At 33.2% G+C, this 25,992-nt stretch overlaps 1 protein-coding gene across 25 annotated transcripts in view; it reads left to right on the top strand.

Moving 5' to 3' along the window:
• pleca (plectin a) overlaps window positions 1-25,992 on the top strand; it is a 214,024-nt gene that overhangs the window by 147,616 nt on the left and 40,416 nt on the right. For 16 of the 25 annotated variants that reach the window (NM_001430891.1, XM_021468103.3, XM_073930978.1 and 13 more), the window contains 10 exons: window positions 8,209-8,298; window positions 11,011-11,088; window positions 12,034-12,126; window positions 16,605-16,771; window positions 21,119-21,234; window positions 22,740-22,846; window positions 23,307-23,426; window positions 23,632-23,727; window positions 23,845-23,972; window positions 25,893-25,986. In NM_001430891.1, coding sequence (NP_001417820.1) covers window positions 8,209-8,298; window positions 11,011-11,088; window positions 12,034-12,126; window positions 16,605-16,771; window positions 21,119-21,234; window positions 22,740-22,846; window positions 23,307-23,426; window positions 23,632-23,727; window positions 23,845-23,972; window positions 25,893-25,986 — 1,089 coding nt within the window. Of the gene's footprint in view, window positions 1-6,512; window positions 6,528-8,208; window positions 8,299-11,010; window positions 11,089-12,033; window positions 12,127-16,604; window positions 16,772-21,118; window positions 21,235-22,739; window positions 22,847-23,306; window positions 23,427-23,631; window positions 23,728-23,844; window positions 23,973-25,892; window positions 25,987-25,992 lie in introns of all 25 variants that reach the window. The other 9 variants (XM_021468104.3, XM_021468102.3, XM_073930975.1 and 6 more) reach the window with 1 other exon arrangement.

Raw genomic sequence — 25,992 nt, 5'->3', positions numbered from 1 at the left:
TATAACTCTATAAACTTGATGGATTTATGAGCCCAGCCTAAAAAAGGCCCATGGATGCTTAAAATAAGTGGGCATAGCAACACAGCAAAAAAGATTTTTAAATTAAACAAAAAAAGATACATCTGTCTATTTGTGGTTTACGTCAAACTGCAGAGCATGATGGGTCTTTGATTGCTTTAATATTAAATTCGGTCATCAATAGTGGAGATGCCTAAACATTACTAGTGAATACAGTGGTGTTAACCATCACAATTTTGTGAGTGAGTCATGTTCTGACTACTCACTGAACAATGATTTAGGTTATTTAAATCTGTACTTAAATGCAGTCGTAACTATACTGAGTCTACTGATTATTGAAACCATGCTTCTAAAATTAACTTAAATAATGTTTACCCCATTTAATTATTGGATTCAGCATATTAACATTAGCACGTTAGCACATCATTGTCAAGATTTATTTCCAGGCACTCAATAAGCTTTAGTCATTAGCACATCGTTGTCTAGATTTATTTCCTTGCTCTCAAACATACACACTAAATGCCCATTCACACTATTTAGTAACATTGATAAATATATAGTTCAAAAATTTGTCCACCAGCTCATCAACAAAAAAAAAAATATATATTTAAAGCTAATAAAATACGATCTTGCTTTTAAAAGCAGAAAAAGAAAATGTTTAGTGATAATTTAAGATAAATGTCAGTGCAAAATATTTAAAAGCTTCAAAACTAATTGAGAAGAAAATTAAAAAGCATTACAGAGCTGGTAGATTAGTATGGAGAAGCAGTCTTGTGTTTCATAGTCATTTAAGTCCAAGATTTTCTTTCGGTTTTTGTCTGGAAATCGCTGGTTTAGTCACAAAGACCAGAAAATATCTGAACTCAAGTGAAAGCAAAACTATCTATCTCAGTAGAACGGAAAAACAGGATCCATCCAACCCTAAAGAGTGCAACTATTTAAAGGGATAGTTCACCCAAAACTGAAAATTCTGTCATCTCTACAGTACTCACTATTACTTGTTCTAAGAGTGCTTTCACACCTTGGCGTTTGTCTTGTTTGCCCATTTAGCACGTTTCATTTGGCATATGTGAAACCTGCAATCGCACTGGGATCCTTGCCAAATCAATTGGTCTGAGATAGCCCGAATGAGGTGGTCTAAGCTTGATTGAAACGAACTCTGGAGTGAATCGATTGTAGTGAGAAAGCAATTTGATCCAACAAACTAGCGAACCACGCTATATCAGTGTATTATGAATATGTAATAGTCATATTTACAGCTATATAAATTATGTGTAAGACGGGATATCATTCCTGCTGGTAAATGTACGTTTCCTTTTCGAATTTGAAAGTGAAAGCATGCAAATCAAGCAATGTTTATCCGTTAGAAAAATTTACTGAAATTACGATTTTATTATTTTTTTTCCATATTTTAATCTTATATTATTTTCTAATAGGCCTATTGTTTTGTTCATTTCTGCACTGACACCTGGAAAGAAAGATCAGCATTGATCTGCTTCATGATCTGACTGCAGTCTCGCTTTATCTGTTAGTTTTAATAGAATGATGGATTCAATAGCTTGATTTTTACATCTCTTGGCAACTGAAATAAGGCTATGAATGGGAAAGTCTTACCTCTCTGATTTATATTATCCCAGTCCTTGGGATAAACCATGAACTCTGAACAATGTGGAGAGAGTTTACACGCACGTAACTTGTTTTAACTATGTTAGTCCATGTAGAAACTTTGCCGTTCGATAGCAAATCACACCAAGAACAAAAATAAACATTGTAACAATTTTAATCCCTGTTTCTGAACAAAACAATCAATCTACAGGTGTGAAAGCACCCTAAACCGGTATCACTTTGTTTCTTTTGTTGAACAGTAACGAATATATTTTGATTTCAGAACCCCTATTATGTGTTTTTAAAAATGACCTTCCATGCAGTGTGTAACACCCCTAAGTGAAGTGAAATAATCAGCTAAGGCTTAAATCTGAAAGTGCACCGTGTTTAAAACTATTGATTCATTTATAAAACAGCCGACTCATAGTTGTTAAAATTAATCGCCGCTGTAACAAGTCTTTAGCCATGTCGGCGTGACGTCTATACGAAACTCAAGCCCCGCCCATTTGTTGCTCGCACAGACACAGGAAAATTGAAACACCTGGCCCCACCCACAAACACTGTAAATAGAAGAAGACAAACATTGTAGCAGATCCCGGTTGAATCAGCTCGCGATCCACCGCGTTTTGTCATTGCTATGGCCAATACACAAGTGCGGCGGCCAGGTTTCAGAACAGTTTAGCTTTTGCCACTGTGTGGATTAATACTGAATGTGTTTTATGGTTAAGAATAGAGCAGTGTGCTGGTGTTTAACTGCATTGCTGTAATGCACTCCTGCATTGGGCTCACACATATACTCTGCACTCTGACTACTTGTAATGTTCGTAAGCCGTGGTGGGCATTTCTCTCTGTCTCGCGTTGAACGCAGTCGACCAATTGCAACAGAATGGGTCATCGGACCAATCAGCCCAGATTAGCATCACGCTAAGCAGGGTTTTGGGAACAAATTAATTGCTGAATAAATCATATGGGAGTTGTTGGGATAATTAGGTAAAAATAAATGCATATTATAAGATAATGAAAGGGTTTTTTGACCTTGCATGCACATCAGTCTGTTGTTGAAGACCCCCAAATTCAAAATATGACCTTTTTTAATGCATAATAGGGGCTCTTTAAAGCTGTAACTATTGACATACACAGTATTTGTGTTTCCTACTATGGAAGTCAATGGTTGCAGCTTTAATTAAAATATCCTCTTTTGTGTATATTTACATTATAAAATATAAAAAGTTTTGAACCAATTTAGGTTGAGTTATTTTTCCTTTTTGGGTGAACTAACCATTTAAAGCAGTAGATGACAAAACTGCAGTATTAGTGTGAAAATAACATGGTGGTGTTGTAGCATAATGATAAATTGTCTCAATATCTCACGGCTTTGTTATGAAGAAGTCAACTACAAATGACAGTGTTGACAGCTGTTCCATTGGAAACTCTTTGCGGATACTAAAACTACACAGAGAACATCGTTATTAGTCTGTCATTAAGTCTGAAATAACAGCGTGTGACATGCTAAGTGCGAGCTCGAAAATGATAGGAGCTTGTGTGAGTGAGAATGTGGAGAAAGTTAGTTCTGCAGGAGAACCAGTATGTGAAAAACATATGGCCAATGGGTGTGTAACTGCTACTGCTGGATGACTGAATAACCATCCTGTACACACCCAGTATACTGCAATGCTGAAAGGTGCTGCTTATTTATTTATGAGCGAGTGAGGATGAGTCATCAACATCTGCTCTAATTTTATAACCCCAAAGAAACAGATTGTTTTCTTGGTACCAGCTGGATGTCGTCCACAGACACCCTACTGTCCTTGCTGCGCTCATGCCCAGTTGCAACAGATTGAAAAGAAAACATTTCCAAATTCCACCAAAAAATACGGTGGCTGAGAGAGCTCAAAGCACTGCAACTTAAAGAAACACGTGCAAATAGGAAAATCATCACAAATTCCGCAAATTGTTATGTTATCACTCGATTGAATGAGCCTTATCAGTGGTTATCAGCTGATAGATATGGGCCATTAGGGACCTTCTGCGCTTATTGGTTATCATCCATCCACATAGTTAATCAGATATAGATCACATACAGCTGTGGACGGAAGTTAAGAAGAGTTATTAATATTATTTATGAAATTTCACATGAATTGTATTTTACTAACATCTACCCCTACCCCAACCCTAAACCCAACCGAGTTTTCTCTATTAGCTGAGCCTACCTGTAGTATATATATATATATATATATATATATATATATATATATATATATATATATATATATATATATATATATATATATATATATATATATATATATATATATATATATAAGAATGAAATAGCTTTGTGGTTTTTTTTTTTTTCAAATTACACAAAAGTATTTGAAAATCCTATAATAAGCAAGCGTGTTAGAATAAATAGAATCCAAAAATGGATGAATCTTGCTATGGCTTGCAAACCGTGACATTCTGATTCATTGTTTTGGCCATACACAATCAGACATTGTTTCTAAACAGGAAATTAAACACCCAAATTTACAATTCAAAGCAGCTAATGAGAACATACCTTAAATAGCCAGTGACATAGCACGACACAACTGACAATCCCCCAAAAATATATGTTAACATCCATTCAAGGTAAAAAACACTTTCATTTTTTTGCAATAAAATACAGTACCCGTCATAAAATTCAGCCAGGATCTGGTCACTATAAACTTATTTCAGAGCCTTTCCTGCTCTGATTGATCAGGTAGCCTAATCTATTGTGTTTGACCTACCACTTTCATTGTATATCGTATAAAAAACACCCTTTAGCATATCTGAATTTCACGCTTCCTCTTTACTTGTAAACACACTGCAACAAACATTAAAGATGAAGTTTACTCTATCAATTTGAGTTTGACCTGCAGAAATGAATACAAAATGTATTTTGTTGATTTTTCACAGTATAGAAAATAGATTTTTTGAAACAAACACTGTCTAGCCTTCAGAGGTGTTTTACTCCTGATCACAGAGCTGTGTTTCCCTGATAAGACATTCATGAGAATCCCAACTTTCGCTAAATTGGGGTCTTTGATTTCATTTTGATTAATTACGCAGCCTAATGAGTAATATCTGATTATTCAAAAGAATAATATTAGTACAACTGTTCATCTTGATTATCGATATCCTGGTTTTTGTTTTGTGCTGGATTTTTTTCTTTGAAACACTGCAAAAAAATGTTTTCTAAGATTTATTGTCTCGTTTCTAGTCCAAATATATACAAATTCTTAAAAGAAGAAACTTTTTCTAGACAAGCAAAACATACTTTTTAATAATATGTAAAAATAAAGTAAGTTTTTCCTTTCAACAAGATAAATAATCTGCCAATGGTCTAAGAAAATACAAAATAATCTTACAGTATATCAAAAGAAAAAACAAGATTATTTTGCTTACACCAATTATTGTTCATGTTTTAAGAAAAAACTCATATTATTTCTTAAAACAAGACAATTTTTTTGTATAATTACTGCACACCATGAATCATTTATTAAGCATTAGCAAATTGTTAATACATAGTTTGTAGCATTAGCTCTACATCATAACTACAGCTACAAATGCTGTATTATTGGCTTATCATCACATATCATGTGCTTAATGATTGTATTTTCATACTTTGTTAACTATTATTTTTCACTACCAAATTAAGTACTGCATTATTTAAAATCCATTAGTATTTAAGAGTCATAGATGGTTTTTAAGATCATTTTGTATGAGTGAGTAAATGATTAATAAACTATTCAAATTAGCATTTATGCAACTTAATCTGTAGGCATATAGTAATGGTTACTCTTATGATAATAAATGCTTTATTAACTCAACTTTACACAGTTTTGTGATCTAATCTAAAGTGAGGACTATTTATGTTTATAAAAACAATTGCTTGTCTAATAAATGCTTCTTAATTTAAGAATTTTTAGATATTTGGACTAGAAACAAGACAAAAAATCTAAAAATCCAAGAAAAGCATGGTAAAGGCGTAGCGTTTATCTGGTGGTCTGTGATTCAGATCCAGTGACTCAGAGGTTTTTGCTGTGGGTTGTTCATGCGCTGTAAGTAAATCCTTCTCATATTGGATTTAGCCGTTAGAGATGGAAACCTGGACGCAGCAAAGCCTTTCTGTCTTTCATTTCACTCTAGGTAGCCTTAAAGATTAAAAAAAGATTTATTAACAACGAGTTGCCAAAATAATGGTTTCAGCAGATGTGCTAGTGATGTTTCGTTGCCATTTCAGACCTAATATAAGCTTTTGAATTACATTCCCAATCCAATCTAGCATGGATACTACAGAATATCCCATGTACAGTACAGGTCAAATTTGATTTGTTAATTCACATATTAAAATAAAACACATTTGTTCATGACAGTATTAGTCATCAGCCGATTTGTTTATACATTTAAATATTTAAATCACATGTTCCAGTCATCACACAAAAAACTTGGCAACACTTTACAATAATATTTCATCAGTTAATGTATTCTCTTGCATAAACTAAATATGAACAATACTTGTACATCATTTATTATTCATAATCAACATTATGCATAATTAACATCTAAATAAATGCTTGTTATTAAACATTAATGCACAGTGAGTTAACATGAACTGAACAACTCTTTTTTTATTAGCTAACATAAACAAATACTGTTAGTATTACACGTCAGTAAATACATTGACTAACATTAACTAATACAAGCTTATTGTAAAGTGTTACCAAAAACTCTTCAATTCTGTATTGTGTTCATTTTATCTCATATCTCTGTGTATCTTTCTGTCATATGCAGTATTTCCCATCTGTTCCAATATTTCTCTCTTAATCTCTCCATTCTTCATCTTTTCCATCATCTCTCTCTGTCAGCACTGGAAGGCAGAGGTAGGTGGTGTTTGTGATCACACCTTTGCAGAGTGACTTTGCTATTACCTGCATGGGTTTCACATGCACCTTTTACATCTGAATCTAAAGCTAACACACACCCTCCCTGCCTTCCGCATGAAATGTGGTTTTCTTAGCTTTCTAACACTAAAGATGTCTCCCCCTTGTGTTTTCTGTTTTCTTTAATGCATTATGTATATAACTTTGCCCTACAGATATTGTCTTTATTATTAGATACAGTGGTCCATAAATGATCACATTGAACAACCTTAATATTCATTTAATCACCTTTCATTTAAGTCATTTTTGTAATTGTTAAACTCTCATGATGATTTTAAACATATTTATGACTTTAGTTCCCACATTATAGACTGACATGTAGAGATTTTGATCTATTTTTGTGTGAGAAAGTTCAATTCAAATGACTTTATGAGCCCATATTTTGAATAGACACTGGGAGCAGAATAATATTTGTGGTTCAGATGTTCTGTTTGTAGTATTTATGCATACAAAACAGATTTTAGGATGTGGGCAGATAAGGATGTGAAAGTTTGCAAAAGAAATATGGGGTGAAATAAAAACAAATAGTGATAATAGAACTACCTTTCAAGTAAATTAGAAATGTGTTTAAAGTAATAATAAAAACACTAATAAATGCTATATTGAAAAGTATTTTCATTAGCTAACATAAACAAATACTGTAATAAATGTATTGTACATGTTAGTAAATGCATTAACTAACATTAACTAACACAGCCTTATTGTAAAGGTTGGCTACCTTTCAAGTAAATTAGAAATGTATGTAAAGTAATAATAAAAACACTAATATTATACTTAAAGGTATGGGGTTGGTAAGATTACATACTCCACTGAAAGTTTGTCACCATTTACTCATCCTTCACTTGTTCTAAACCTGATTGAGTCTCTTTCTTCTGTTGAATGCAAAATAAAAATAAATATTTAAAAAAATGACAGAAACTGGTAACCATTGACTACGAAAGTATTGTTTTTCCTACTATGGAAATCAATGGTTAATGGTTTCCAACATCGTTTAGAGTATCTTATTTTGTGGGCAACAGAAAATAGTAAATGGTGAGTAATTTTTTTTCATTTTTGGCTGAACTATCATTTTAATAAATCTTTCAAACATGCTAATATGCGACTCAAACCCTCTGGTATATCTTGTAATTTTTACATTTCTCATTATAAATGTTGAGAAAGGTTGCACTGTTCAAAGAATATCTTTGATTTTAAATAATCTTTTATTTTGATTATTGTAGAATAAAAAAATGTAATTAAATTATTTTTATATATATATATATATATATATATATATATATATATATATATATATATATATATATATATATATATATATATATATATATATATATATATATATATATATACTAAACTAAATACTTAATAAAAAAAACACTCACCCAAACTTTAGAATTGTAATATGTATTATTTATTCCTTACCTTAAAAATCTAATCAAATCAGGCCCTTATTAAAGATTCCTTGCATTAGTTTAAATGTTGACAATCACATTCCACAATCAACCTATTAGAATCAAGACTTCCAGAAAACTAATTAAAAGCCATTATATAATTTTGAATCTGTATCATTTAATATCTCATAATTTTATCATTTCTAACCACAATTTTCTTTCTTATTCAGGCTCAGCGGCACATCACAGACCTGTACGAGGATCTCAGAGATGGACACAACCTCATCTCGCTGCTGGAGGTGCTGTCCGGAGAGACACTTGTAAGTAAACAATGACATCAACTGAGATTTTCCATCCACAACCCTATTTAAAACCTACTTCCAAACATCCCAACCTGAAATTCTGCTTCCGCAAGGCTATAACTTAACACAAGCCCCTCCTCTTCCTGTGTCCTTTTGCATCTTAAACCTTACAGATTGTGTTTAAATGAATTTACCCTTTAAATCTGCATCCAGTTGTCTAGTTTTCTACTTTAACACCCTCAATGTCGTCTCCTTCAGATTTGTTTTGCATGCTAATGTGGCATTCAGATCTGTATGACCCGTGGACGTAACCACGCATACAGAAGCGTATTAATAGGAATGAATGTCCCCTCACATCTCCCCATCTCGATGAGCACTTCTACTGTGATTGTGTCTCTTTTTTGCATTGCGTCTCACTTCTTTTAACACATTAACACTCTTGACATTTTCTGCCTCAGTTTCAACTCTGCACCGGTTTGACCCCCTTGACCATTCCTTTTTCAACTTCCTGTTTGCTCACCTCTGCCCTGACCTTGACCCCTTTGCCTTTGCCTCCTCTCTTGCGATGCTCTTGCTGTGGTAGCCGAGGGAGCGAGACGTTGTCAGGAATTCGCGGTTGGTGAGTTGGGTCTGAAAATTTCCGGCTCGCCACCCTGGAAAAAAAAGGGGTGTGGCATGTGTCACTGCCAGGGGATATGTGTCGTGCATGATGTCACTTCCTGTCTTGTCGCTTGTTGGCAGTGCTGTCCTTCCCTTATGTATTCAATTTTTAAAAAAGTCAATGAAACTATGGCTTTATATGAATTTCTTAAAGGAACCCTCCACTTTTTTTTAGACAATAGGCTCATTTTGCAAGTCTTCTAGGATTAAGCAGTTGAGTTTTAGCTTTTTTTTAATCCGTTCAGTTCATCTCTCGGTCTAACAGGGCACATATAGCTTAGCTTAGCATAAATAGTTAGCATAAATAGTTGAATTGGATTAGACCATTAGCAAATCTTTGAAAATTTCCTTTTTAAAGCTCGAAACTTTAAGGAAACTTGAAAAGTTGTTATTTTTAAAGGCCGATTTTCTAGGCACATTGAGACCACGCAGTGCAAATGGTCACTTTAGAAGTTGCCTATCCAGGGACTATTTTCAGAAGCTGTGCAATATCATTGTGCCTGCTGCAATCATGTTACGGCAGTAACGTTTCTTGATTTTTATACCAGAATGAGCCAAATCATTCTAGAAAATATCAACTTTTTCATTTTCCATCAGTCTTAGTACACAGCACAACTACAGAACTGAGCTTGAGCTTTAAATACAAAAATTATCAAAACTCTTTGTTCTTTTTGAGTGCTATGCTAATGGTCTAATCCGATTTAAGGATTTATGCTAAGCTAAGCTAAAAGTGTCCCTACTAGACATTGACTGAATAGATTCTAAAATTGTTAAACTCAACTGCTTAGCTCTATGGGTGTCGTAAAATTAGCCTAGTAAAAAAAAAGGAGTATTCCTTAAAGTCCAAGGGTGGTTATTCAGTGATTATATTTTTTTCAGTTTTGTGATGGAATGTTTTGGAATGCATTGTTAGGGAACCATCGACTATAGGGTTTCAGGAATCTTTTGTAAGCTAGTTTAGTATCCAACATCCATTTTGGTCATGCATCGATTCATGTCGATCCATTGAAAACCTAAGTGACATCATGCACTGCAAGCCAATAAGAGCCTGGCACATTGGGCAGCTTAGCTTTTGATTGGCTATTTATTGTAATGATTGATCAACATTGCATGTTCTTATTGTATGCTGGTACATTTTGCCTAGATAGAAAATGTGTTTACATTTGATTATGAAATAGAGAAGAAAATTGAGGTTGGAAAATGTCTGGTCCTTGACTTTCAGAATAATAATGTTATTGTAAAGTGTTATGCAGTTGTCTTCGAAAGGTTAGTTCACCCCAAAATGAAAATATTGTCATTATTTACTAATTCTTATGTCATCCCAAGATAATTTTCATTCATCGCTGGAAAACAAATTAAGATAATTTGAATGAAATCTCAGAGGTTTAAATCTCCTCGTTGAATTTATTCATCTAATATTCTTAATGTTTGTATAGAGAAAAAAATAGAACATATGAGCAGTCTTCTGATTTTCAGCCTATAAATTTTGCATTCGGAAATTTTAAAACAAACCTCACTGGTTCTAAAAAATTTAAGGATTTAAAATTATCTTTATTTGTATTCTGTAGATCAACCAATTTATTATGGGCTTTGAACAAAATGAGAATGAGTAAATGATGACGGAAGTTTTATTTTTCTGCAAATCTTATATGATTATGTTGCAGTTACTTCATTTAAAAAGAAATTCAGCAGATAAATGTCAAATTTCAAATTTGTTTTGTTCATTTAGATCTGTCACTGGTCATTTCTATAATTTTTTTAGTTAATATTTGAAAAAAAATTTATGTTAATGTTATGTTATGTTATGTATTTTTTTTCTAGATGATGTTCAGTTTCACATTCAGCATTAGGTTTACTTTTGTTGTTTTTTGTTTTTCAAAACATACATTTTTATAATATTTCCATAACCGTGCATTCTTACTTCAGTTATTTTGTTAATTTGTTTAGTTAACATAATTTTTACCCTTCAGTAAATTTATAATCTCTTGTCTCATAATCGCATCTAATTATTTGAGAACTCATCTTTCCCTTTTTTAAACCTCTCCTTTTATTCATTTGTTCTCTTTACAGCCCAGAGAGAAGGGTCGCATGCGCTTTCACAAACTACAAAATGTACAGATCGCACTGGACTTCCTCAAACATAGACAGGTAAGAAAAACAGGCAAGCTTCATTTTTTCTTTACTTTTATCCTCCAGAGTCAAGGGTCCAATACAAAAAAAAAAAAAAAAATCTACATATGTAAAATACCTAACTATTGATAAGCCAGTGTCTGTTTTGTTTTGTTTAACAAAATTGTATAGAAGCTACAAAATGTTTTTATTTTTTTATTTTTACTTCTAAATTCTACATAAATAATAGCATTTACTTAGTTTTATTTTTTTGTTTATTTAATTTTGTAGTTTTTAATTTTTTTTCTGAAACCATGGTTGAATCTAAATCTGAAACCATTGGTGATTCATAAAATGTAAACCAATTTGAGAGTAAGAACAAAAAAAAAAACATACAGTTGAAGTCATAATTATTAGCTCTCTAGTGAGATATTTATTCTTTTTCAAATATTTCTTAAGTGTTATTTAATAGCGCAAAGATATTTTTACAGTATTTGCAAAATTATTTTTTTTGTTCTGGAGAGAGACTTTGATTTATTTTGACTAGAATTAAACTTCTTTTTTTTTTTTTTTTACCATTTTAAGGTCAACAATATTAACCCCCTTAAGCAATACTTTTTTTTTTTCGATTGTCTATAGAACAAACCATCTTTATACAATGACTTGCCTAATTAACTTAACTTGTCTAATTAACCTAGTTTAGCATTTAAATAGCACTTTAAGCCGAATACTAGTATCTTGTAAACTATTATTTACTGTCTTCACATCAAATATAAAAGAAATTAGTTATTAAAACTATTATGTTTAGGAATGTGATATTTTTTTTTTTTTCGTAAACAGAAATTTCAACAGTATATTAGCCTCCTGACAATAAATTTACATAGTATCTGTACAAACCCACAGTGTCCTATGAATTCGATGAAAACCCTGCTCAAAAGGTTAACAAAGGTTTCAAAGGTTAACACAGATCTCATTGTTCAACAGGTGAAACTGGTAAACATAAGAAATGACGACATCGCAGACGGAAATCCAAAACTGACCCTTGGGCTAATATGGACCATCATTCTTCACTTCCAGGTCTGTTTTTTACACTGCACTTATTCTGAGCAAACAAACCACAATTAGCCTTTGGTTTTACTTCACAGATTTTCATTTAGTTTTCTTAGCCTGTTTTAGAGTCCCGGCTTGCTATTATTGTGGCTGAACTAAAACAGACATCCGTGCAGACTTGTGACAGAGTTTAATGTTTCATCTGGCAACACTGATATAGAGATCACTTTTCGTGAATGTACCAAATATAAACCGCAGCCCACCCACAAAAACACAGCAAAGTGTTGTGCTTTCACACTTGAGCTCATGTGAAGTTGTGCATAAATTTTCATTCATAAGAAAAATGTCAGATAAAACAATTAGGGGAACCAAGAGGAACTTTGTTTTTGTGTTTGACAGATGGTTGGTTTTCTGTGCCAATGCGCTCTATTGTCTTCAGGTTTCATAATGAGGAGACTGGAGTGAATGTTAATACTTTTTTGTGAGAAATGAAAACTGAAGCATTCGTCTTTGAAGTCTTTGGGGATTATGGGTTGGGATGGTGTCCATTTCGGTTGGTGAGTCAGATGTTCCTTTAGGGAAGTGGAAGCAGGCACGCTGGCATGGTGGTTTGGTGACTCATTTAACTGCTGTTTTTGGTTGTGGGAATGCATCTTAATTGTTTTCTTTTCCTTCCATGTTTTTAAAAAGTACTTATCTTGGCACAAAAGCTTGTAAGGTTTTAAATTGGTCATTTTACGGAGACTACTTGTAGGGATATTATGGGCAAGGCACATTTTTGCGCAACAAAGTACACTGAAAAAATATTTATTGGATTTACTTTTTTTTAAAGCTAAGCGGTTGCAAACAATTTATGTGGGTTGAATTTAAACTAGCGAATTAAATTTAGCAATGTTTAACGTGGTGTGTTTGTTTAAATTCAGCATATATAAATTGTTTGCAACCACTTACTGTACCTTAAAAAAATGTAAATTAAATCCAGTGAATAATTTTTTTAAGACAATAAAGGTTGCTGCAGAACTGTCTGTTTTTCACCACCATAACAAATTGTCAAATTAAATATGCACTGTTTATTTGATTTTTTATTTATTTTTTATATATATAGCACAATTTGTTTTGAATATTTTTTCTTTTTTTCCATAGCATTTAAATATATTTGTTAAAGATTTATAAGTCATAAACTGAATCACAACTTAACCTTTTTTAAAGGTACATATTTTAATATAATTCCAATTCCAATACATTAAATGCAGACTAAAATTTTCACATGTCAAATCATGTCAATCACATTTGCACACTTTCTTTAAAACTTTCATTTGTGATAAAAAAAAATTTAATTGCTTTAGATTATGTCTGTTTTTCATATCTGTAACAAGTCTTTAAGAGGTGTTTTGACAATTCAGAGCCACCGTGTGTCTTTGTGTGTGGTTGTTACATTGGACATACTACTAGTTTCTGTTCAGGATCAATTCAATCAAGTGGACAAAATATTTTCTCTTTCTTTATCTTTTTTTAAACTAAAAGGAGAAAACAAACATCACTGTGTGAAAATACTGTTTTTTTATTATTTAGCTTTTTTGTTTTGTAACACATTCATTAATATGCATCGGACTCAAGTTTGTAACAAAACAACAAAAACTGCACACAAACATTTCAGACTTTAAGTTGCAAAATTGTAAAAGTATAACAAGGAAAAGAACTGTAATCGCATGCAGCATTTCCAATGACAATCAAATTAAAAACAATTAGCGATAATACTGTTCATTGAAAATTGGTGAATGTATCTCTATAAATACTTTTTTTTTTGTGTGTATTGCAAAATTTTATGATATTTATACACAAATATAATTTGCCAGTACAGTAGGTGTTCTCTGCAATCTGCAACTGCTGCTAGTTGTTAGTAGAAATTTAAATGAAGGACTTAAAATTATTATTATTATTATTATTATTATTATTATTATTATTATTATTATTATTATTATTATTATTATTATCATCACTGATCTCAGTAACTCACCGGCCATTTTATTAGATACCTTACTAGCACCGGGTTGGACCTCTATGTGCCTTCAGAACTGCTTTAATCCTTTTTGGTATACATTCAACAAAGTACTGGAAATAATCCTCAGAGATTTTGGTCTATTTTGACATGATAGCATCAAGCAGTTGCACTCGCAGTTTTCTGCTGCTGTAGCCCATCTAACTCAAGGTTGGACGCATGTTGTGCATTTAGAGATGCTTTTCTGCATAGCTCAGTTGTAATGAATGGTTATTTAAGTTACTATTGCCTTTCTATCTGTCTGGTCAATTTCCTCTGACCTCTTACATCAACAAGGCATTTGTGCTCACAGAACTGCCGCTCACTGGATATTTTGTCTTTTTCGAACCATTCTATGTAAACCCTAAAGATGGTTGTGCGTAAAAATCCCAGTAGATCAGTAGTTTCTAAAATACTCAGACCAGCCCGTCTGGCACAAGCAACCTTGCCACGTACAAAGTCACCTAAATCACCTTCCCTCCCCATTTTAATGCTCAGTCTTAACTGCTGCAGTTCATCTTGGCCATGTCTACATGCCTAAATGCATTGACTTGCTGCCATGTGCTTGGCTGATTAGAAATTGGCATTGACGAGCAGTTGGACAAGTGTACCTAATAACTTTTGGTCAGTTTGATAATGCCATTTTGTAGTTATTGACAGATTTCATTATATTATCAAATCTTTATTCTAATGATTACTATGCTAACATAAAGCTTACATTGCTACAAATTAGTAAAAAACAATTTCAAAAGACACTGTAATATATACAGCTTTGAAAAGATCCTTAAATGACCCCCTTGTCTCTCATAAAGCTGGCATTGTGGGTGGAGGACATGCTTCCATATCTGACTCACTGTGTACATCCTAAAAATGAGGATTTAGAGGTTTAAACCAGACCAGACTTCCCTTACAGAACTCTTAGAATAGGAGGAAACTTGATTTTAGCCGTTGAGCGGTCGTTACCCAAAGGGGAATCCTGACGATGAGTCACCAGCGAAAAGAACACATGCAAAATCACAGACTAAAACTTCAACAAGCCTTTTATTATAAATGCATCTTATGATCACTGCTAACCACAGTGTTTGTCCATAGTGTCTTGGCAACGTTGTTGATATTTTCCTCTGACAAGCTTAAATTATAAACTGCCGTAGTTTCACTGAGCATTAAAGGCTCGTTTTTCTTTATTTACTTGTAAATGCCAGATGTTAATGCACATTTTCAACTGTGAGATAAAAAAAAAAAATCAGTTGAAAGAGTTAAACATTGGATTTACTATAGTACTAACTTCAACTGCGTATTTATTTTATAATAGTCTACAGACACAATATATTGGTTGTGTTTCTATTTTAACATGATTGTTTTTACTATTTTTCAAATAACTTTACACTGTTGTTTCAGAAGGCACAGTTTACACTTCATTATAAAAATATATTTAGCTTTAGTTTAGATTTTAAGCTGTAGTTGTAGTTTCTTTTATTTGCTCTATTGTTTTATGGAACATGGTTTTCTAAATGTATTAAGTCTGAGCAGTACTGTACATGTTTTATTACGACCATATTTGCATTGTTTGCACTTTAGTTATTTTATTATGACAGTTAAATTCACTTAATTAAATGTTTAGTCTAATTCAGATTGCACATATTGTATTTATTGAAACCATATTAACATTGACTTAATATACTGCCTTTTAATATATTATCTTATAATATACAATTGCAACCACAATCCCCCCCACCCCCCTTTAGGGCTATATTTTTTTTTCAATAGTCTACAGAAAAAAAAACGTTGCTATACAATAACTTGCCTAATTACCCTAACCTGCCTAGTTAACCTAATTAACCTAGTTAAGCATTTAAATGTGACTTTAAACTGTATAGAAAAAATATGTAAAATATTTCTAAAAAATAACTAGTAAAATAATATTCACTTCCATCATGGTAAAGATAAAATAAATCAGTTATTAGAAATGAGTTGGTAAAACTATTATATTCAGAAATGTGTTGAAAAAAAAAAAACTTATCTCCGTTAAACAGAAATTGGTGAAAAAAAAAATGGGGGCTAATAATTTTGGGGTTCATAATTCTGATTGCAACTGTTTCTAAGATCAAAGGTTTTTTTTTTTTTGTATAATAATTATTAATTTGCTGTATTGCAGCTCTCTTAAGTACATTGTTGTAAGTCAGTTCATTGTGCACAAATCACAAAATTATGCACAAATAATTTAATTATAAATATTATGCACAAATGTAATAACAATAAGCAAAAAATACAATTACATTTTACTGTAATATAATAACAAACATTTAGTTTTTAATTTTATATAAAAAATAAGTTACAAAATAAGAATAGTATAAATCTTTAATGTAACAGTAATAATAGTTTCTAAAATATGTTTAATATTTGTATTTCATACAATGCATGGTTTAACTAAACCACATTGCTTCGCTCTGTTCTATTGCTCCACCAGATCTCCGACATCCAGGTGAACGGTCAGTCAGATGACATGACGGCCAAGGAGAAGCTGCTCTTGTGGTCTCAGCGGATGGTGGAGGGTTACCAGGGCCTGCGCTGTGACAACTTTACCACCAGCTGGAGAGATGGCAGGCTGTTCAACGCCATCATTCATAAACACAGGTATAAAATGTATTACAAAAAAAAGGAAATAAGCTCTTTGACATGTTGCCTATTCGCTCTCCTGTGAATTTTAATTTCTTTTTTAAATATTTCCCAAATTATGTTTAACAGAGCAAGGGATTTTTCACGGTATTTCCTACACTATTTTTTTTTCTTCTGGAGAAAGACTTTTTTGTTTTATTTTGGCTAGAATAAAAGCAATTTTATTTATTTATTTTTTATAACTTTTATTTTTATTTAGTTTATTTTTTACAATGCAATAAAAAATAAACAATAAAGCACAATAATTTACCAAAAAATAAATAAATGAATAAAAAGAAAACAAAACATGCAGACATACTGTATATCATTGCATACATACACATATCTATATGCACATACATAATTACCTATAGATACACGCATAAACTTGAATGTAAAAAGAGTAAAAAAGAAAAAAGCCAAATGCATAAGATTGCTATATCTCTTCCAATTACCTTTTACTTAAATTGGATGTCTTTATATTCCCTATATATCAGCCGTTTTTCCAATCCTTCCTGAAAAAAAATCTCTTTTCATCCTCAACATTAATGTAAATTTTTTCATTACATGAATTTCTTCAATTATCTCAAAAAACTGCCTACGTTTCAACGTTGTGCCTTTAAGCCAGTTCCTTGTTATAGTCTTTTTGCATGCCACAAGAAGAATCTTACCCAAACAATGTTCATCTCTTGGGACAGTGTCCTTAATCATTCAATCATTCATTTTCTTGTCGGCTTAGTCCCTTTATTAATCTGGGGTCGCCACAGCGGAATGAACCGCCAACTTATTCAGCAAGTTTTTACGCAGCGGATGCCCAGCCACAACCCATCTCTGGAAAACATCCACACATAGACACACACTACGGACAATTTAGTCTACCCAATTCACCTGTACCGCATGTCTTTGGACTGTGGGGGAAACCGGAGTATCCGGAGGAAACCCACGCGAACGCAGGGAGAACATACAAACTCCACACAGAAACGCCATCTGAGCCGAGGATCGAATCAGCGACCTTCTTGCTGTGAGGCGAACGTGCCACCCACTGCGCCAGCTCTGTATCCAAACACCTCAGAAATAACACTCTGCACATCATCCTAAATTGGCAGATCATATGGGTATGATCTTCTTCTGCTTCTCCAGCACATTTGTTGCTTGGAGGTCTGTTTGCTTTTAATCTCGGGTGTTATACAGAAGGCATTTTCAGGAAATTTCCCACCAAACTTGTGGTAGTGGTAGTTTGGTGTATTTGCCACATTTCATACCAGTCTTCTTCTGAAATTTAAGCCTTTAATTCTTTATCCCATTTGGCTTTTTACATATAGTGTGGGAGATTAATTTTGGTGTTGTGTAGTTAATAACATTCATTGTAGTGAGTGATATTATTTACTCTGATTTTACTTTTTATTATAATAATCTCTTAGCTGTAGATATGTAAAAAATCTTGATTGGTAAGCCCAAAATTATCCTTAGTTTTTTTTAATTATTTAAACCGTTTTAAAATCAATATTATAAGCAAAATCTTTTTTCGATAGTCTGCAGAACAATCCACTGTTATACAATGATTTGCCTAATTACCCTAACTCACTTAATGAACCTAATTAACCTAATTAAGCCTTTAAATTGCACTTTAAGCTGAATACTAGTGTCTTGAAATATATCTAGTAAAGTATTATGTACTGTCATCAAGGCATAGATAGAAATCAAAGAAATCAGTTATTAGAAATTAGTTATCTAAACTTTTTAACAAATGTGTTAAAAACAATCTTCTCTCCTTTAAACAGAAATTGGGGAAATAATATACAGGGGGCTAATAATTCAGACTTCAACTGTAAATAAATAAAAGTTATAATAATCCAAGGGTGGTGAAGAAATACATAAGAAATACTTGACATGTAGACTTCTATTTTTGGAACAGGCCTGTTTATGAAGTTCATCTCCAGACTTGCTATCTTCTCTGCCTTGTCAATCACAAATACAAGAAAATATGATAAAGAATTAAGACAAGCTTCTTCATATTAAAGATTACGTTTATTGGCTAATGTACTGCAGCAAATGCCTTTGTCTGTAAAAACACCATCAGGTAGAGATCTGCATGGGACTGAATGTTTAGTGCCGCTCCCACCAGGTTTCTCATTGTCTCTTTTATTGGTCTATTTCTCTTTTATTGGTCTATTATCTCTATTTTGGGCTATTGCATATCATTTGCTGGTTCATCAAGTTCCATGAGCATTATTTGTCACTTATCATGTGTTTTAGGCTGTGTAGTTTGGATAAAGATAGCTTTTACGAAACAAAAATACAGTGTTTAAAAATTAAAATGCACTACTGCAAATGGCACTCTTATCCAGTGGTTTACAAAGTAGGGGTCGGGACCTCCTGGGGGGTCGCAGGACAATGAGAGGAGGTTGCTTGGTAATTTTCAAAAATAATAAATATGTATATACTTTTAAAATGACCATTCTTAAACCCTAACCATCAGAAGATAAAAATAGTTACATTAAAGATATGACATCAAAAAAATCATTAGCCTTTTGATTACCCCCTTTTGATTAAGTAATAATAAAAATAAATAAATAAATAAATAAATAAATAAATAAATAAATAAATAAATAAATAAATATGGTCCTTAGACTGTTGCAAGTATTTGTGTTGTCAACATGCTTGTTTTTATACAGGCCTATTGGTGTTTGTGAATCATTGCATGCAACATTTGATTATAATCACTTCCGAAAATAATGGGTGTCGCTAGTCACTGGCATTGGTTTTTTTTGGGAGACGCAGGCTGAACAGTTTGGGAACCCCTCTACTAATTTACACAATTAGAGAAACCAAACATGGTAGTCTTGACACTCGATGACCAATTTAAACCTTCACATGAAAACATCCCAAAAAAATTCACCTGCTTTCACGTCAAATCATGCAGGATTAAGTTCAAGTATGCTTGAATTGCCAGAAGAGTTTGAAAGCTGAATCCTGTGATGAGGGCGTGTTGAATCTAAAAGGATTCCCAGAGGGTGTGTTTTTATCATTCACAGAGCAGCTGCATAGCTCAGGTTCACCATATTACCTTCCAGATGACTCTGAGATTTGAGCAAATAAGGAGCAGTTTATCTTTCCTCTCTCCAGAAACCTAGATCAAAACATTTTATTTACAACTTCCTGTAGCATGCCATCGGGACAGTCAACAGAGCACATCGGACTTGCTTGAAGTTTTCAAAACTTAATGCAACGTGACACAAAATGGAGGTGTTTTTTTTTTTCTTCTTTTTTTCAATTTTCTGGACTGTGAAACCAGCTACCCGCTGATTTACTGAGCTAGGGTACTGGATCTGAATTCATGTTTCAAAGAATGGGAAATTGATTCATTTCACACAACACGATGTTCAGTCTCAAGAAGTTCCGCTCTAAGAAGAGTCGCAGCTGCTCCTCCAGCCATGGATCGGTCAGTGACCTGGAGGACCGGGTGGTCATGCTGTGTGAAGATGTTCCATCAGAGGCTTCTTTTGATTCAGGTCAAGGGTCTATCAGCCCCGGTGCTCGCTCCAGTGGTGGATCCCAAAGCGGAGATCTTGAACACGGCATAGAGCGAAGTCTTTCCAACCTAAGCAGAGATGGGTTTTCTTACAGGAAGGTGTATGTTTCGGATGCCGAGCTTCCCAGGAGCCAGCCATGCTACCTGCTCAGCCAGACAGTCCATCAGCCGTATGAGTGCTCTGCTTTTAGATATTTTGTTCATATTTGGTATCTGATTTTGTGTTTTATTTTGTTTAAAAACTGTTTGTAAATGTACACTATAAAAATGATTTTCCTTACCGGACTTTTACATGTCCTCAAGAGGCTGCAGAGCCTGTGTGCACATGCACTGGTACTATTTAGCTGTAATTGTTTTTTGGCACCTTGATTCCTGTCGAGTGAGTATTTAGTCACATAATACTGAGGCTTTTATTTAAAACCTGTGAAGAGGAATCCATCTTGCCTTCACCTGCCCAGGCACTGGCACCAATGTTTACATAGCCTCCAGGTTTGGCCAAGCAGTTAAATATATGATCTGCGAAGTATGCATGCAAATGAAATCCCAGAGAATTTTGTAAAGGTTTATAGTTATTATTATTTTTTTTTTCATTTGCTAACATGGAAATGACTTCATTAACAATTAATACATGCTTCCAGTGAAGTGCAGAATTAATATTTTAATTTAATTTTAAAACAGACTGGTTATAATTAGTACTTAAAATGTTTGTTCTTGGCCATTGTTTCTTTCTAGAGTCAAATTTCATTTAGTACACATCTTTAATAAATAATTCTGTCTACTGTCTTTCATTGTAGGCCGAATTTGATTGACATCAATAAGGTGTACAGACAGACCAACCTGGAGAATCTGGAGCAGGCCTTCAGCATAGCAGAGAGAGACTTGGGCGTCACACGCCTGCTGGATCCTGAAGGTAAACAAAGGAAGAAGGGCCTTCTGAATGTATTTTAATTCATACTTATTATGATAAATATTGGAGAGTTTAGGGAATCTTAATGGATTTAATGTGTTTTTTGCCTGCACAAGGGTGGTCTCTAGCAAAGTCTTAGTCTGTTAAAATACAGATTTGAAAAATATAACAATAAATATAATTTCTTAGTATTAGGTTGTGGCTGGAAGGGCATCTGGTGCTGCATAAAACATATGCTGGAATAGTTGGCAGTTCATTCCGCTGTGGTGACCCCTGATAAATAAGGGACTAAGCTAAAGAAGAATGAATGAATGAATGAATGAATATATAATTGTACAGTATGAATTGTTCTGAATTGTAAAGTCCATACCACACTTATAATGAGAACATTGGAGCGAAATGTGTTTAGAGCTTTTTCCAGCTTTTGAATGATAAATACATTGACAGTCAATCATAACCCATGACATTGATCCATAGCGTGATTATAAGGCTATTATACATAATTAATCTGTTGTGCACACTAGTTATTTTGATTGCTATCATTTTGGTTTGATCAGGCCTTTAGTAAGTTATCAGTAGGCCCAGACAGAATCTGCGGTCAGTTTTTGCTATTTCTGAGCAGAAATTTGTAAAAAATCTGTGGATTTTTTTGTAATGGTTTTGGGAGTGTTGCAACTAAAAATTTAATATGTGAAATTAAAAATAATAAATTTTTAACTTTAATGTTTACAGTGCAAATCCTTTTAGATCCACTTATTTGATAAACAAAGCAAGTCTCTCATATAACAAACTCTATTGTAAATAAATTGTATGTACAGTTTCATATTGGTATATACAGTATATGGCAATAATATTACTGAAATATATTTATAAACTAGGCGAGGTGGTGGCGGAGTGGGTAGCACGTTCACCTCACAGCAAGAAGGTCGCTGGCTCGAGCCTCGGCTGGGTCAGTTGGCATTTCTGTGTGGAGTTTGCATGTTCTCCCTGTGTTCTTGTGCGTTTCCTTCAGGTGCTCTGATTACCCCACTGTTCAAAGACATGCTGTATAGGTGAACTGGGTATGCTAAAATTGACCATAGTGTATGAGTTTGTGTGAATAAGTGTGTAAGGCTGTTTCCAAGTGATGGGTTGCGGCTGGAAGGGCATCCGCTGTGCAAAAAATATGCTGAATAATTTGGCAGTTCATTCCACTGTGGTGACCCCAAATTAAAAAAGGGACTGAGCCGAAAAGAAAATGAATAAATGATTGCATTTAAAAACTGATAAAACATACATTTACACACATTTACACAAGTAAATAAATAAACCTAATGATGATCTAAAAATCTGCAGATTTCTGCGTGTGCAGATTCAATGTGGGGCTAGTTGTTATTACAAAGCTATTCACTGTATTTTTGAACAAATTAGGGCAGCTATTTTCTGAGACATAAATACAGCTATTAAAAATAGCATTTGAACAGTATAGTATATGTTATATGTATATGTTTTATTTTCTCTTTCTGCAGATGTGGATGTACCACATCCAGATGAGAAGTCCATCATCACATATGTGTCCTCTATGTATGATGTCATGCCAAGAGTTCCGGACGTCCGCGATGGAGTCAAGGCCAACGTGGGTATTTTGAAAATACAAAATATTTTTAAATGAAAATTTTTTTATATCATGTGATTAAGGGTGTGTTCTGTTTATTTAAACTTTAGAATTGCATTTTAGAACCTGGATCTCTACCTGGCAACTTTTAATGCTGATGTAGAGCAAAGTGACTTGTATTGACATTTGTAGCAGTTAAGAATGATGTTTTTGTAATAATATGAAATTATATTTCGAGAAAGGAATCTGTACAATAACAAAAAGCGTACTAGAAAGTTATTTTCTTTTTTTTTTTTTTACCATATTTTAAATTACCAACCCAGATATTACATTTAAAAATATTTAAAATGATAATACAATCTTATCAACTTTTCCTACAATCTCTGAATTGTATTCATAAACTGAATACAAATGTATAGTGTCATGGCCAATTCGTATTGCAATTACTGGCATTTTCATTACATTTTTATGTTGTGCACAGGAGTTGGAGTTGCGCTGGCAGGAATATTATGAGCTGGTGACCATGTTACTGCAGTGGATCAGACATCATGTTATTGTGTTTGAGGAACGCAAGTTTCCCTCCAGCTATGAGGAGATCGAGGTTAGTCCCAAGATTCTTGGCAATAATAATGATGCATGTGCAAATTAACATGTAAAATTATGTTAAGGTAAAATCATTGACGTTTATAATCTTTATACCTGGATGTGTTGTAAAATTTGTGGCCATAAATACAAACTTTTGAAAACTATTTAAAAGCTATAAACTAATAAATTGTCAAAAATTCCCCTTTCTTATTCTGTTGTAGGTCCTTTGGCGCCAGTTTCTGAAGTTCAAGGAAACTGAACTACCAGCTAAGGAGACTGACAAAAATCGCTCCAAGCTTATTTACAAGTCATTTGAGGTAAGATTGCCAACAAAATTTTCTTTTATGAGAGTATGTAGAGCCAATAATTTTTGACATGTCACTTGCAAATGACACAGAGATTTGACTCTATGAATGGGTTTTGTTTGGCACCAGGGTGCTGTGCAGGCAGGTCAGGTCAAAGTTCCCCCCAATTACCATCCCATTGATGTCGAGAAGGAGTGGGGCCGTCTGCATGTGGCCATTCTGGAGCGAGAGAAACTGTTGCGCTCTGAGTTTGAACGGTAAGAATTTAATGTATTGACTTCTAATGGGTTCCGGAAGAATTCTTTGTTTAATTGTATACACAGCACTTGTTGAAATGTGTGTTTTTATTTGTAAATATGTTAGTACCGTGCTTTTTTTTTCAATTGACAGTTAGGGTGGACAGCAACTTGCTTAGTAAATACTCAATAAATGGAAGTAACAAATTTGCTTCTGTTTAAATGGCACATTGATTCAGGTTACAACATTTTTCCCAGTTGACAACTTGAGCAAATTTATTACCTACTCTTTTTAAAATAAGTTAATTGTACTTAAGTGGGAAATTATTTTAACAGGAGACCACAACAACAAATACTAGGCTGCGGGACTTAAAAAAGTTGACTCAAGATATTTTACCATTTTTTACAGCGGACAATCATCCAGTTGAATAAACTCAACTAATTACAAAGAATTGCATTTTACTGTATAAAGAAACCTAAAGCATATTAATTGATAATAATCAGTTTTTTTATGTTAGTTTAGCCCTAAATTTAAAATCTGACATTATTTATTTACCTTCATGTTGTTCTAGAATAATTTTATTAATGTTTGCAACACATATTGATTTCTGTCCCTCTATTCACTCACAAAGATTTCTGTCTGTTCACCCACAAATCGAACGCTTCAAAATATTTGTAAAGAGATCAAAAAAATGTTGATCACTTCGTATTATAATCTAATTCATGTATGATTTATGATTTATATTATTACTTTTATTTGGGAACAGTTCAGTTTGGGGTAATTATTATGTATACAGTTGAAATCAGAATTATTAGCCCCCCTTTAATTTTTTTTTTCTTTCATTCTTCCCAAATGATGTTTAACAGGGCAAGGAAATATATATATATATATATATATATATATATATTTTTTTTTTTTTTTTTTTTCTGGAGAAAGTCTGATTTGTTTTATTTTGGCTAGAATAAAAGTAGTTAAAAAAAATTTTAACTCCATTTTAAGGACAACATTTTAGCCCCTTTAAGCTATATATTTTTTCGATAGTCTACTGAACAAACCATCATTATACAATAACTTGCCTAATTACCCTAACCTGCCTAGTTAACCTATTTAACCTTGTTAAGCCTTTAAATGTCACTTTAAGCTGTATAGAAGTGTCTTGAAAAATATCTGGTAAAGTATTATTTACTGTCAGCATGGCAAAGATAAAATAATCAGTTATTAGAAATGAGTTATTAAAACTATTATGTTTAGAACAAAATCTTCTTTCTGTTAAACAGAAATTGGTTGAAAAAATAAACAGGGGGCTACTAATTCTGACTTCAACTGTATATATTATTTGTATATTATTTTGTGTTCGTAAAACAAATGATTTTCTTTATAACAATTTGAAGGATGACGGAAGTTGCATTTTAGCCAATCTATTTCTATAATAAACATTTTCCCTTTAGTTCTTTGTGCATGCGTTTTTCTTACAGAATACTCATTACAGATTCCAGCTGTTACCATGACAAAATAAATGTTATTAAACAGCATTTTGAACAAGCAAACAAGGCATCACTTTAATAAAGGTTTGTCACAAGACAGGCTGGCCTCTGCTCTGTACAGTTTTTATGCGTCTGATCAGTTCCAGCAGCACTTCTTGTCATCAGCAGCCCATTCTGTGAGCCTCCGCTGTGGGAAAATTAAAACTCTCTGGTCTTGGATTTAGTGTTAGTAGGATTATTAATCATGGCATTTATGAATGACAGCCATGGACTGGAGTATCTGCTCCGTGAGAGGAGGGTGTGAGTGATTCGATTGACTTTTTTTTTTTGCATGTTGAATGCCTAGGTTAAAATTTAAGTAATGTATATTTGTCCAGACATTATCTTCTAAAGATTTCAGGGCTGTTTTAATTCATGTGAATTATGTGTGTTTGTGTGTGTGTGTTTCTTGTTCAGGTTGGAGCGTCTGCAGAGAATAGTCAGTAAAGTACAAATGGAGTCAGGCGTGTGTGAGGAACAGCTCAACCAGGTGGAAACACTGTTACAAACGGTGAGA

The sequence above is a fragment of the Danio rerio genome, chromosome 19 (assembly GCF_049306965.1).
Source record: "Danio rerio strain Tuebingen ecotype United States chromosome 19, GRCz12tu, whole genome shotgun sequence".
NCBI lineage: Eukaryota > Metazoa > Chordata > Actinopteri > Cypriniformes > Danionidae > Danio > Danio rerio.
This window is presented reverse-complemented; position numbering and strand designations above follow the sequence as displayed.